General features: G+C 46.8%; 1 protein-coding gene across 1 annotated transcript in view; it reads right to left on the reverse strand.

Moving 5' to 3' along the window:
* Positions 1–5,494: 5,494 nt before the first annotated feature.
* The window catches only part of pdgfra (platelet-derived growth factor receptor, alpha polypeptide), a 20,019-nt gene continuing 10,122 nt past the window's right edge, over positions 5,495–15,391 (reverse strand). The window contains exons 11-19 of the mRNA XM_084472955.1: positions 14,924–15,077; positions 13,256–13,413; positions 12,437–12,552; positions 11,630–11,752; positions 11,046–11,157; positions 10,671–10,770; positions 10,309–10,414; positions 8,883–9,133; positions 5,495–7,576 (exon numbers count right to left, since the gene is read on the reverse strand). Coding sequence (XP_084329081.1) covers positions 7,429–7,576; positions 8,883–9,133; positions 10,309–10,414; positions 10,671–10,770; positions 11,046–11,157; positions 11,630–11,752; positions 12,437–12,552; positions 13,256–13,413; positions 14,924–15,077 — 1,268 coding nt within the window. The 3' untranslated portion in view covers positions 5,495–7,428. The remainder of the gene's footprint in view (positions 7,577–8,882; positions 9,134–10,308; positions 10,415–10,670; positions 10,771–11,045; positions 11,158–11,629; positions 11,753–12,436; positions 12,553–13,255; positions 13,414–14,923; positions 15,078–15,391) is intronic.

Here is a 15,391-nt window from a genome sequence, read left to right on the forward strand (position 1 = left end):
CACACACACACACACACACAAACAGTCACAAACACACACACAGTCACAAACACACACACACACACACACACACACACACAGTCACAAACACACACACACACACACACACACAGTCACAAACACACACACAGACACACACAGTCACAAACACACACAGTCACAAACACACACACACACAGATACACAAACATGACCACACATACACACACACACACACACACACACACACACACACACACTTTTACAAACACGATCACACACACACACACACACACACACAGATACACAAACATGACCACACACGCACACACTTTTACAAACACGACCACACACACACACACACACACACACAGATACACAAACATGACCACACACACACACACACACACACACACACACACACACACACACACACTTTTACAAACACGACCACACACACACATCACCCCTCCCCTGCAGGAGTATGTAGAACAAAACTATGTAGAATAAATCTTTCTTCATTAGTGGATTTAAATAAGACCACAAGGTCTCGTTTACTGTGAAAACAGAAAGCATGAAGACAGAATGGGAAAGATTATTAGTCAGCGGCACAGAGCTCGACTAAGAAAATGGATTACCTACCTAGTGAACTAACAGGGCAGGAAGAGCAAAGCCAGCACAATGTGTTTTCAGTCAACGTCCCTAATACCACCGCTTGAGTCAAAGGGCAAGAGGCTCAATTTAATTGGGCCAGAACTCGGTAGAATAACAACCATGGGTATTTGTTTAAAAGGAAGATCATTTCTCATGGGTAGGATCATATTAAATTAGATTAGGGTGACGAGGGATTGGCCCAGCAAACAACCTTATATGGCCTTCTTCCAATACCTGTGTGAACATTGCATCACCCCAGAGATATGTAATGTAATGTAATGTACAATATGTCAACTGCACACAATAATGAGGTACACCACCCTCTATTTTGCTTCAACTAGCATGTATAATTCTAATCTACCCTCGTGCATGATGTCTGTCCTTCATGTTCCTCAGTGTCTGCCGGCATTTGTCTGCTATTTTTTTCTTCTGTTGTTGTTTCTGTGTATGGCAAAATAAAGTTATATTGCAGTTATATTACATGTTGTTGTTTGCGTGGTTTAATCCTTGTGTTGTCTTCCCCCTTTGAGCATATTTTCCATTTATTTCCCCTGTTATGAAATCAGCAACAATCATGTTAGTAATGTTGTCGTCATTGTTAGTATTGGTGGCAGCCGTAGTAGTTAGCCAAATAATATTTGTAATAGACTAGTGGTACAGATATAAGTCAAAGTATTCGTAGTAGTAGTTAGGGTAGAAGTTATGGAAAAAAGTTGTGGGAATTATCTTGGAGAATATGTCATGTGAATGCATTCTAAAGGCCTGATAATATTTGACAACAAGATACTTCCTTCCCCCCCGGGACAAACATAAATTGATAATGTTACGGAAAATTTATATGAGTTAATAAAAGTATAATATGTTTTCTGTCGATTTTACCCTTGTCTCTTTAAATAATTCACCAAGACCCCAGGCTCCTCGTTATCTTATCATCAAAACTTCTTCTTTTTTGACAAGAAATGATGCATTGCATGTCTATATATATATATATAGATTAATATATTTATATATATATATGTATATATAGATTAAGGAAGTGGTTAATCTATGTATAACTATGGGGTGGAGCTAAAAGCATGCCTTTAGAAATCATTTTGAAACACAGTGCTGTCCGAGCCTAGAGCCGCTCATATGATATCTGCGAGCAGAACCTCTTAGCAGTCATGAGTTAGCATTTTTTCTTAATACCCTGCCTTACAGCCACACAGTGACAACACAGTCTGTAGCATCATGAATCAGACAAGGAGCTCAATTTGTGTGAGAGGCAAAGAGAGAAAGGTAAACAAAGACAAAGACAGAGAATGATAGGGACCTAGAGAGAGAGAGAGAGAGAGAGAGAGAACGAAAGAGGGAGAGAGAGACTAACTTGGTTGAATTGCCATCACTGTGTATTATGATCTAGTGACTAGACTAGTTGCACTTTGTGTCGGCCTATCGCCTACTCTGTCTGAATGTTTTCCAACAAAGGAGCAAATGTAATCTGAGGTCAAAGGTGAAAAGCGACGCGTTCCAAGCCTTCCAATCTTGTTGGGACACGGTTAATGTTTCTTGTATGTTCGTTTTCTTAATGACAGATCAATCAAAGGATCGCTTACAGGGGTGGGGGCCACAATAGCCCCTCGTTAGGCCTGGGGTCTGAAAAACACACACACACACACACACACACAAACACACACACACACACACACACACACACACACACACACACACACACACACAACCCACTACCCACACACACACACACAGTTAGGAGAGGGGTGCTTGAAATGAGAGCAGTGCGCGCACGGCGCAGGCGCACGCACCCCGCTCCCCGGCGGGACGGCGTGGGGAGACCGGGCGGCTGTCGAGGCCGTCCGCCCGGCGTCCGGTTTCACCCAGCAGACTGATGTTACGTGTCAAACAAACTAAAGAGATCCCTAATCTAATAGTCGCAACATCACTCGTGCAGCCAAATACACACAAATCGGATTGCCTCTCACTCTCACGCAACAAAACGAGATACAATTTCATTCCATCTCCACCCACCCCCACCCCTGCCCCCCCACTGTGGTGGGGGCCGCGGCTTCTGGTTGGGCCTCGTTGTTCTCTTTCACCGCCGTAAACGATCCTTCACCATGTTGGTAAATCATATTTCATGTCCGTTGAGCATTAAAAGCAACATTGAGTTAAGGCCAAATATTTGAGAGCCCATTGGGATCGGTTTTTCGAAAACATTATAGGCCTGACCCTTTTGTGGCCTTTGCTCACGTGGAAAGAAATCCATACAGATCCTTTAAGGATAGGCTGTTAACCCTGGCCAGAAAGACAAGCTCACATCTTGGCTCACCTTCTTTGTCATAAATAAGTTGTTTTCTGCTTTACCTTGAACGCAGCTGTGTTTTTAGAAACGGGTGCTTTTATTTTGACAGTTACTCGACACAAAACCCGCACTACAGCATTAAACCAAACCAAAAATCATCTTGGACTTGAGGACTTGTAAAAGCATGTGAAAATGCATGTATCCGATCTACTTCGCGCAAAAATCGGCATATGAACGGGCAAGTTAAATCGGATAAGAACACCTAGACAAGTCGTTCATAGTCTGGACTCTACCTGCATGTAGGCTACACAGCATCGTTGTCGTTCTGCGCATGCTGGAAGTAGAAGGAGACGTGTACGTGTTGTTGTCGCCGTCAGAAAACGAGAAACGGCGATTTATTTTAAAAGGTGGCGCAGAAGATGGAGGAAGCTGGTGTCGTGCCAATGTAGTTACCCCCTATAAGAAGTGTATTCCCGGCCGCGGGAGCGCACATGGCATGCATTCAGTTCAGGTGGAAGCACTGGACACTAGGCTTCGATTTCACCCAAGGCTGAATTAAAAGTAGGCCTACATGTTTTTCTAAATGTTGCTCATCGACGAGGTTGTAAAGTAGTAACTTCGGGCACATCTGTCAAAACAAATGATTTTTTCTTCCGACGTGTTTGCGATCTGTATTCATTCATTGCGCCACGGCCGAAGTGACGGGGATACTCTCTGATTTTATGACTCTTAAAGACTGTGTCGAGTTCTCCGAGTCTCTGGTACTTCCACAACAAGTAAAGACTCGTAGTGGGAGTTATGTCGCCCATGGTGGAGAAGGAATTGGGGGAAAGGAACTTTGGCTTTGACTCTCTGAAGTCCAGATTGAACCGCGACATGGAGGAGAAAGGGATTGTTGCCGTATGCGGGACAGCTGTCAGTTCACTCCGGGTCCGGGTCATTTCTCCGACCTCTCGGTCGTATTGCGGACTGCTCCGGCGGCAGAGCCAGCTCCTCCGGCTGGACTCCTCCCGGGAGGAGTCCAGCCGGAGCAGTCCGCAATACGACCGAGAGGTCTGAACAAGTCTGAGAAATGACCCGGACCGGGAGTGAACTGACAGCCGTCTACTGAAAACACCTTTCTCGAATGCTGCCTGAGTTTGTTGTTGCTGGTGACGTAAAGAGGTCAGCCGGTGGCTCTATTACCACTAGTTGAAATGGGTACAGCGCCACCTATCGTACCGGGCATGACATGCTTCGGCATGATTTTCTCACCGCGATGTATCCTCGGATAATTGCAGTTGTCCAATTCAGGATCATAGTCGAAATATGGCTTTAATCAGATTAAGCTGTGCATGTAAACGTACTGACGGGTAGGATTCTTGTAAACAAAGAAAGATGAACGGGCTGGCCAGCATTCTTTTTTAGAACTTATCAGTTAGGATGTGATGTTATTGATAATATTACAGAAATCAAAATCGATTGGTATTAACAATAGATGTGTCCGGGTTATTCGAGCTACAGGCTAGTTGAAAGCAAAAATATGTCTTAAAAAAAAAAAGCATCAGAACTTTGTGCAATACTATGCTGTGAAATAGTTATTCTTTAAAAAAATATGTAGACATTTTTACAACTTATTTTCTTTATATGTAAGAAATTTGAACATATGAAATGTGAAATTATAACTATTATTAAATGTGTAGTAGTAGTAGTAGGCCACAGATATGGTCATTGTTATACGGTCATCGCTGCTGCGGAGCTTACTACCGTCATGTACAGATGGAAATTCTCTTGAAAGCTTGAAACAACATGGCTTTTGTTTCAGGTATTTGATTATCATTGGTCCGTTGAGACCAGATAACCATTTGGGTAGCTGACTGTTGTCTTTTTGGCTCCTCGGTGTTTTTTATATTTCGTTGACACTTGCGCCCTCTGGTGGGAAATTACAGTAACTGCCAATGTTCAAGTCTTTGGGACATACAGTATGCATACAGTATGCATACAGTATATCTACCGTTCCACAGTCATAGCACACACACAGCTATATATATGTACACACACACACACACACACACACACACACACACACACACACACACACACACACACACACATTATATATTTAGCGTGAACCCAATAACAGGGCATTAAAATGCTTGAAAGCAGGTACTCCACTCAGAAATGAACTAGGTGAACTAGAACTAAAACACAATAAAATAGAAGCCACAAGTGGGTGCAGAACTAGGGAAAGTAAATAATCAGGAACACAGGTGAACAGAATAAGTCATTAACACAGGTGACTAATTTCACTAACGAGACGCAGGAGGCCAGAAGTTCATTGGGCTGGTGCTTAGACGTAACCCTCTCTAACATATATGTAGAGTTAACTTAACAATCTCTGACCTAATGCCTATACTTAACCATCTCTTACCTAAGACCTCAACTTAACCATATCTAACCTACCTAAACTTAACTTTCTCTAACATCATACCTTAAAACCTTAAATAATCTCTATACTAATATATAGAAACACCACCAACCCAAACAAAAAGACATGGCAAGAGTTACATTATAAATCTTTTATTGAAATATAAATCATCTGAATGTACATAATGTATAGGAAAACAGAGTAATAATGTGTGTATTGGGAGAAACGACCTGGGGCTATACTGACCAACGTACCAACGGAGGTGTGCCACAGGGAAGGCAGTGCTGAAGCCAAGGACAATGCGTACAACAATATTAGCGCAGGAGAAGATAAAGAAGAAAAGCAGACTGGCGCCCATTTGTCTCCACGTCTTTCCACCCGGCAGCAGGGCAGAGAGGGGGTGGGGCGGGGGGTGCCAGTGAGAGGGTTGGAGAGCTGGGTGTATGGTGCGCTGGATTTAGCTGGAGGTCCTGGAGGAACACGGCTTCTGTCCAAGTGTCTGGGCTCCGATCCAAAGCCCTCACGTTCCACAGGAGCTAAAACACTCTCCTCCCTATTCTCTTTTCTGGTGTATTTTTTATTTGTTTGCTAAGGTTCTACTACTCGGTAAACAAATATGCTGGTATGGCTATATATCTTCTAGCTACTTTTTGGTAACATGCAGAGTAAGGCATAGATTTTTATTTTATTTTATCATTGTGGTGCGGTATATTAGGCAAGAGGAAACTTCTATTAAAGTGTTGTCGGCTGAAGGTAATTAAATGGAAACAACATAGTCCTCTGTGCTTTGGTAGAGAATCATTTCTTTTTTTTCTAGTTTCCAAGACTAATACAAATGAACAAGGTGTGTGTAGTTGCGGAGCAGCGCTTCACCACTGCAGTGTAAAACGTTATGAGCTGAGAGTTCTCCACTGATCAGGAGTGTAGTCCATTGTCTGCCACATTTTGAGTTTGGTTTTCTACTTCTTTACAAGGCCCAACAAATCGGGTGCAGAGGATTAATATGTGCTTCTTTTTTTCATATAAAATACTGTAATCTTATTGTCAATAACTCTGTTTATATAAAATCACTCTCAAACTATGTACATTACAATCACGCTGGGCTTAGTGTTTCTTAGACGCATCCATTTCTGGAGCAAGCTGTCGTGGGGAAAACGGAGACGGTACAAATAAAGATTTGACTTCGGCACGTCCGTTCGCCCTCTCCTCACAACTCTGTGGCAGTTCTCTAGCTAATATTCACAAACATTACATGTTTACACATTGGTGACGTAAAAAAATACATTTGTACCGCTGCTTTTTCGTTAACCGTTGCGTTAGCCATTTCATGAGCCATTTCATTAGCCAACATAATACTGTCACGTACAAAAATTGTAACATAAAACTTGTGCTTTTTTTGAATCTAATGAGACTGATTGTACCAGCATCAGGTGAGAATTAGGGAGGGGTGATGTGGTTGGGGGAGGGAGGGGACTATTGATTGTCACTCACGATCTCTCTGTAAACCAAGGAAACTGGCCACGTTTAAACAGTGGATCTCTAGTGGTTCTGATTAGCTAATGCAGTGGTCTTCATTTTTCACCCAAACAACTGAATCCTCCTTCCTCGATTGTATCGTCGTACGTATATTACAAAATAAAATGCCCTACGGAATACGAAGCCTCATCCCTCCCGCTTTGGATTTTCATTCCCCCCTGGTTGGTGCGTGCTTAGTCCGTTCCCACGCTACCAAACTTTTCTCTGGAACCCCTGGCTCCGAGAGTCCGTTCAGTGTTGTTGTATTCACCGCCTCTTCCCTCCAGCCCACTAGGGGGCAGAGCCCAGGGAGACGTTCCATGAAGTCAAACACAGAGAGACGCCCCCCTCCCCAAGAGAACAGGACGAAGTGGTATGTGCTTCTCTCCTCCTCTCTGGTGGGACGGTCCCGGTCGCGAGGCATGCCTGGAGGTAAAGGGCTTGGGGGGGGGGGGGGGGTATCTGAGAAGGTCCATGTACCAAAGTGTCTAGGAGGATCTCTGAGGGTCTTTGGGTGGGAGGAGAGGAGGGGGGGGTGTGGAGGGGGGGAGAGTCCCAGCAGGGGACATGAAGGTCACAGGAAGCTGTCCTCCACCAGGTCGCTGGAGTCCAGACACATGTCGTCCAGCAGGGTGATGTCCTCCAGCGTCTCCCCCTCGCGCTTGGCCAACGTTGAGATGCTGGAGCCCGTCTCGATGGCGCTCTCATCAGAGGTCTGGGAGCTACGGGAGGACACCAGGGACACACTCAGCATCTTGCCAGACCTTTACATTTTACGTTTTTACATTCAGGGCACATTCAGCAAGACGCTTTTCTCCAAAAGTGGCTTACAATAAGTACGTTTGTCGGAAGAAAGAGAAACAATACATCGCTTTACATCCACGTGTGACTGTGCCGTTGCTGTACCCTGCCTATTTCCATCATTGTTCATGAGTTTATTTGACAGGGACATTAAAAACATTCTAGTAAATGTGTCGGAGTTAGCCAGGACGCTGGGTTACATCTGCAGTTCCTCGGCAGGGGTATTTTAGTGGACGCTTTTATGCAAAGTGACTTACAGTGATTTCAGATACAGGTCATTAGGCGTCTTGGCTTAGGTATTTTTCTGCTGATTTGTGTACTTTCTATTCTCATACCGAAATATGGTATCAAAAAAAGCATAAACAAATGGCAACAAAAAGGCTCAAAGATATGCCCTGAACACTTTTTAAAACAGACAATCAATATTTGAGCAAGATTTGCATAACAAAAAAAAAATGATCCGTATCTGTAGGAATCCCAAACAGACGTGGTGTGTGTGTATAGTAGTACTTATTGTAGGTACAGCACGTTCCAAAACACATCATAAAAATGCCTCAGAAGGTGTTTGGACGTGAGATTTAAGAGCTATTATTGGAATGTAACAGAAATGACCTAGCATTCTGTCAGGTATTACTGAGTGAACTGCGCTGATATAATATCTGTCCTGGTATGTCCAGTATGAGCCAATTTCGATTCAAGAACGCTCCTGCGGGATTTCTGACAAATCGGGGCCTCTTTTCCGTGATTGGCTCTGGGAATAGCAACACTTCTCAATGTCTGAGAAACGTAGGGACTCTTGCTCTCGTCCACCCTTTTCCACTCTCTCTCTCTTCATGGTACCTACAGTAAGGTTTGAGAGCCGTAAACAGCTAGCCTGGCTATTGCCAGACCAAGCTCAGTCTGCGGAAGCTGCTGTCATTCTCTTCAGCACAAGAGGCGTGATCAACGGGCGATGTTAAATCGACTCGGTACGCAATTGGCTGCTTGCCGTCGCTTTCCCTGTCGTCATTGTGTTAAACCAGCCGATAGCGCGCCGGGGGGGGGGGGGGGAAGCCAGCTTGGGTGATTGGCTCCCGCAAAAAAAACGCATCGAAACTAGAAAGAAATGTGTTGTTCTTCTCCAGACACCTTCTGCAGGGCCAACTCAAAATCGCCGGCAGAGAACGGGCGTGGGCGAGCCAGGCTAGTAAAGAGCAGCTTCAACACAGGTGTGCGAGGAGTGCTCACCTGTGGCGGTTCCTCTTGCCGTACTCGTCGTCCGACAGGGGCTCCAGGTCGGGCAGGGGGATGATGTAGCCGCTGTCGGAGCTGAGCCGCTGCTCGTCGAAGCCGCTCTCGCGCTCCTTCAGCTTGCCGTGGTTCTTGTAGGCGATGCCGATGTAGGCGTCGTCGTCGCCGGCCGAGTCCGCGTCCGCGCACACGCGCGTCACGGCCGGGTGGTCGCTCTTCAGGAAGTCCTGGTTCACCCGGTCGTAGCACTGGAGGAGGGGCGAGGAGGGAGGAGGAGGAGGAGGAGGGAGGAGGAGGAGGAGGGAGGAGGAGGGAGGAGGAGGAGGAGGTGGAGGAGGAGGAGGTGGAGGAGGAGGAGGAGGAGGAGGGAGGAGAGAGATAGGGGGAGGATAAGGTGGAGGACATGTGGAGATGGTAGAAAAAGGAAGGAGGAGGAAGAACAGGAGACGGTTGTTAAGACTGGAGTCATGTGGCAGCGGAGGACAGTTTCATTAGTGCACTCTCCGTTCTTTCAAACCATCGTTTTACAACATTTATCTTGCTGAAGTTTGACATTGGTCTGTCCATTAAGTGCCTTTAAACACCAGGACCAACCTAGTGTAACCTCGGCCAAAGAACCTGATAACGGAGGAGACGCCGTTAGCGGTTTGGTTTTGCTTAAACCCAAATGAGCAAACAAGGAACTGCAGTGTGTGTGTGTGTGTGTGTGTGTGTGTGTGTGTGCGTGTGAGCGTGTGAGCGTGTGTTGGAGACACTAAACCCTTGACCCCCCCCACGTGGCGTGGCGGTGAGGACCTTCATCTACCATGTGTGCTGCTGTGTTTAACAGCCTGAAGAGGCTCATTATGGCAGGGCGTTGGAGCCTGGGGGTGGTGGGTGTCGGTGGGGGGGGGGGGGGGGGGGGGGAGACCTCCAGCTGGTACATTGACCTTCTAATCACAGGTCTTAGCACCCACAGCACCCTGTTTTACACTGTTGACACCCAGGGGGCCTGAGAAACCTGAGAAACCCACAAAGACACTCATACGCTCTCATACTCTCTCTCTCTCACACACACACTTACACCACCCGCTCATAGTTCCATTAGAAAGATTAAAAATCTTTTACTGTTTCAAGCCTTAATACCTTGTCATCACCCCAACACACTGGTTCGAGTTTGAGAGCTTTTAGGGAACGTGAGATTCCCTAAAAAGGTTCCACAGTCTACTGTGAAACCTTTTAACGTGAGTGCTATGCAGATACACTCTGAGTGGTCTTGGGGCAGAACACACTGCATTGGCTCAGGAACAAAATGTCTCAGGAACAAAATGTCTCAGGTTGTGGATGACTTTGCGAGGTCACGAGTGCGAGTGTAGAAAGCCAGGTGTTTAAGCGCGGCGAGGTCAAAGTTCAGAGTTGATGATGATGTTGAGGGGAGACTCACTCTCTTGTAGCTGGAGGGAAGGAGGGAGGCCACAGCCTCGGTCAGACCCATGAAAGAGGGACGCTTCTCCGGCTCGCTGTTCCAACACCTCATCATCACCTCATACCTGAACACGCCCAGGCACAGAAACACACACAGGTAGCTTAGCACAAGAGCTAACAAACACAGGTAGCTTAGCACAAGAGCTAGTAGCTCAAAACTGCAGATAGAGAGGCTTCTTTCTTAGCAGAATGCAATCATTCCAGTATAATTTCTGAATGCGTTTTTGTAATAGACTATAAAGCTGAAGGAATGTACTGTATATACAGGAGCATTTACGTGCATAAATATACACATATGAAGCAGTCCGGGGTGCCACCTACATGTCGCTGGGTGCGTGCTCTGGTTTGGCCATCCGGTACCCGCTCTTGATCTTGTTGTAGAAGCTGGAGTCCACCACCATGCCAGGGTACGGAGTCCCGCCTTCAGACCCACAACAACACTCTCATCAGTTCCTGTTACCTCCATGACCTCACTTCCTGTCACTTTTATGGCCTTACTTATGTTTCTTAATGTTATTTTTTTCAACACTAAATAATTCAATGAGCAGAGCCAAACATGCAAACGTTCCCACTGGAAATGTCCCGTCAACTTTGAACAAAGTTGACTCCAAAATACACATATATAGGCTCCAACAGTCGGATATATACACATCATTAATGATATACGTTGGGTGTGTTTTCAGTGTGTAAACTCACCGAGGGAGAAGATCTCCCATAGCAGGATCCCGTAGGACCACACGTCACTCAGGGTGGTGTACAGGTTATCAAAGATGCTCTCTGGGGCCATCCACTTCACCGGCAGGAAGGTCTGTTCAACGCAAGACAACCACGATCAATATGTATACACATGGAGGTCATATCAATACAAACAAAACCTGTATCCTGGACATGGAAGCCATATTCAATTCAAACCAAACATATATCAAAACACAACCACTTGTCTTGGTTGGCCGGAAGATGTCTCAGTTGAGCTTAGCTGAGCTTAAGTTGAACCAATTCAATCTAAAAACGAGACGTTTCAGTTGATCTAATCGGGGCACTTCAAAAGCGTTTCGATCGAAAAAGGGTTTCGATCTTCTTTCCAGTCAAGATATAAACCCAGCAGTTAGATGCTTTGCTGAAGGACATCTGGACCCTGAGAGATCGAACTCACAGCCTTCCACCTCCCCTTCTACAACCTGCTCTAACTGCTGAATTACAGTGCTTTCGAACAAACAAACAAACAAACAAACAAACAGACAGACAGACAGACAGACAGACAGGTAAACAGACAGACTTACGCTGCCTTTGGAGACGTAGTTGTTGTCGTGCATGATGTCACGTGCCAGGCCAAAGTCGCAGATCTTCACGATTTTCCCCTGGGACAGCAGCACGTTCCTGGCCGCCAGATCGCGGTGCACACACTGAGGGACGCAGAACACACACACACACACACACCATCAGAACGACAAACTCAGCATCTTTTAGTTTGCCGGTTCCAGTTGCTTCAAGTCCTCGACCGACTCGGTCAACAAAAAAACATCCGTTTTTGTTATTCAGTCGGTCGGTCGAGCGTTTGCCCGTCACATCTAAATCTGCCTCTCTGTCTGTGGGACATTTTTTCAGGGTATAATTTGTAATAATCCTTTAGAATTTCCACTTGGTGTTTCCTCCAACGCCTGGGCCTTAGTGTAAACATGGCCAGCCGTGACCAGGGGATAATAACCAGGCAGAGGGAATGAGTAGCTGGGAGCGAAGGCTAATTCTACCCCGGGCCGGTGCCCGGCTATATTCAAACACACTCGCCTCTCGCCGTTGGCACGAGGGCGGCTTATCTCAGAGGAACCCTGGGTTTAAATGCAGTCCTGCTGGTCGGCAAGGCCTGTCATCAGGACAGGCCCACGACACCAGCCGCCAGCCGCCACCACCAGCACCACTGCATCGCTCCAACCTTTGTCGCCGTAGCAACAGGTTGGCAGGTCGCTCGCAGAGAGTCCACCAAGTGATGTCTTGCCAACCAACCAGGAAGCTTTAAGTTTATTAAAAGCCCGGTTTTCCACTGTGAGCGGGTCCGACCGCTTTGGGGCCGCGCCGAAAGCTGGACTCACGTTCTTGGAGGCCAGGAACTCCATGCCCTTGGCCACCTGGTAGGTGAAGCTCAGCAGGTCGGTGGTGCTCAGGCCGTCCTTGCCGTCTTCCGACAGCAGGTTGTCCATCTCGCCGTCTTGCATGGGGGGGAAAAAAAATAAAATAAAAAATGAATGAAATAAAAACAGGCAGTTAGGAGCCAGACCAAAAGAGGGGGGTGTCCGCCCGCTGACTGTAAATATAGCAGCGGCTTCACCAGCCAGGCTCTTGGCTAGCGGCGGGGAGAAGCCAGGGAACTATTATCCGGTCTGTGTAATTACAGGGCTGGGGTCGAGCTACAGACTGACAGGGGTGCAGCCTTACACCAACACGGCGACACATACAGCGCTAATGCCCGGCTAGCTAAAGGAGTACATTTGCGACAAGGTCGACTTTTTTTTAGGTTTAAGTTTAGGTTAAATTTAGTACTCAGAGGTTAAGGGATAGCAAGATGTTTGCAGCGGATTAAGGATGAGCAATTTTGGTAATAGATTAAGGATGGACATTTTGGTAATGGTTAAGGGATGTAAGGTAAACATATTACGGGTGGTGAAGCTTAGGTTTAAGGTTTCTAGTTGTTAATACTTGGGTATTAGGTGAGAGCTGGTGTTAGATTGGACGTTTAGGTGAAAGCAACACATTGAGTTTATAACCATCATCATAAAATCTCCAATCAAACAAAAAAGCAGAGAACACAGCCAGACATTACGAATTCCTATAGAACAGAACAACCAGACAGTCAGAGGGTTCTCTCTCTCTCTCTCTCTCTCTCTCTCTCTCTCTCTCTCTCTCTCTCTCACCGAGTCCCTTCTGTGAGGGGGGGTGATCGTAGTTGGAGCGCATGATGTCCGAGTACTTGGAGCTGTTCATCTCCAGCATGGGCACGTACTGGGTGTTGTCCGCCTGCTTCATGTCCATGTAGTCTCCTCCCTTGCCCTCGAAGGACAGGATGACGTAGCTGCGTGGCGAGAGGGGGTAGAAGGAGGGCGGGTTACGGTGAGGACGGAACTGGGAATCACACCATACTGTACGCTAGACGGTCCTGTTTGCATGCAGAGTTACAGATTACAAAAGGGTTCTTTGAATGTTTGAACGCAATTCATTTTTTTTTTATAGTGGTATTATTTCTAGAAATATTAAATGTAGGCCCCAGCCTACTTTATGTACTACAGCATATCAGAATACGCTAAGTTTGACAGCGCGACCATTTTATGTTCCCTCTCCATGGATTTTTACGTGTGATTGTTCACATTATGCTTGAGCAATATTCTAGTTTGATTTGGTTTAGTTATGAATTTAGAAAGGGTATTCGATGGTTAGGTTTGAGTTCACGGGTATGGCGAGATAAAGACCGGGTAAGGAAGTGATGCATGGTGGTCAGGATCACCACTGACAGAACTCGTGTCGTGCGGTTGAGGTGTGGTCGGTGTGATTCATTCAGTCAACCCGGTTGACCCCCATAAGGGGGAGGGGGGGGTGATGGTGATGGTGGTGGTGGTGGGGGAGGGGGGAGGGGGGAGGAGGAGGGGGAGGGTATGACAGGATGGTGATGCCGGTGGTGGTGGTGGTGGTGGTGGTGGAGGTGGTGGAGGTGGGTGTTTGGTTCTCAACCACATCGACACAATTAACAGGTAGCTCTATGGTAATAGGGTTAGAGTGAAAACGAGATCACTTAAGAACCGGGATTGGATTATGTGAAGAGGCCAGACAGGCGGGGGGGCTGGTTGTGTGAACTGGGCGGGGTGTGTGTGGATACCGTATCATAGAACATAACTACACTATATAACGCTGACAGTACGAGTCCTCTTAAAGACCTTTTCAAACACGTTCTGGGTTCCTGGTTATGAAGATATTACATTTTGTTAGCATATTCTATTTTGATTGTTTGCATAATATTATTATCTTTATTCAACTTTTCTTCAAGGAGGACGGGTGTTTGTGATGGTTGAATACGTTGATTAATACATTCACTGATGAAAAACGTTTGATTAATAAAAAATGGAAGTTTAACAAAAGAAGTGGGTGTGGGTCCTGGGTGAAGGAGGCTGTGGGTGTGGTGGGGGGTGAAGGAGGCTGTGGGGGTGGGTCCTGGGTGAAGGAGGCTGTGGGGGTGGGTCCGGGGTGAAGGAGGCTGTGGGTGTGGTGGGGGGTGAAGGAGGCTGTGGGGGTGGGTCCTGGGTGAAGGAGGCTGTGGGGGTGGGTCCGGGGTGAAGGAGGCTGTGGGTGTGGTGGGGGGTGAAGGAGGCTGTGGGGGTGGGTCCTGGGTGAAGGAGGCTGTGGGGGTGGGTCCGGGGTGAAGGAGGCTGTGGGTGTGGGTCCTGGGTGAAGGAGGCTGTGGGTGTGGTGGGGGGTGAAGGAGGCTGTGGGGGTGGTGGGGGTGAAGGAGGCTGTGGGTGTGGTGGGGGTGAAGGAGGCTGTGGGTGTGGTGGGGGTGAAGGAGGCTGTGGGTGTGGTGGGGGGGGGGTTACCTGCGGCTACTCTCATCCACCGGGTTGATGCCGAAGATGTCCAGGTTTTTCCGGCTCTTCTCTGGGTGCAGGCTGATGAAGTTCTCGCGGTTCTTGTGTAGGTAGTTGACCAGGTCGCCATAGAGACAGTACTCTGTGATTATGTAGATGGGACCTGGTGGGGCAGAGAGTTCCGGGAAATGGTTTCATTACGTCACTCCTATCCCGACCACTACCTCATCCTTTCCACGTGTGTACTTTATATTTAACTTTGTTATACCTTTTCGTCGTGCTTTCGATGTAAGTTTTCCTTCCTTTTCCTTTCCTTAACTATTCCACTGTTGGCAATGTCATGTTTATTTTCCATGACAATAAAGCTCTTTTGAATTGAATTGAGAGAGGGAGTGTGAGAGACAGAGGTAAAGAGAGAGAGAGAGGTAGAGAATTAGAGACAGAAAGACAGAGAGAGGTAGAAAGGAGGCAGAGGGA

The sequence above is a fragment of the Micromesistius poutassou genome (genome assembly GCF_964030765.1).
Source record: "Micromesistius poutassou genome assembly, chromosome: 9".
NCBI lineage: Eukaryota > Metazoa > Chordata > Actinopteri > Gadiformes > Gadidae > Micromesistius > Micromesistius poutassou.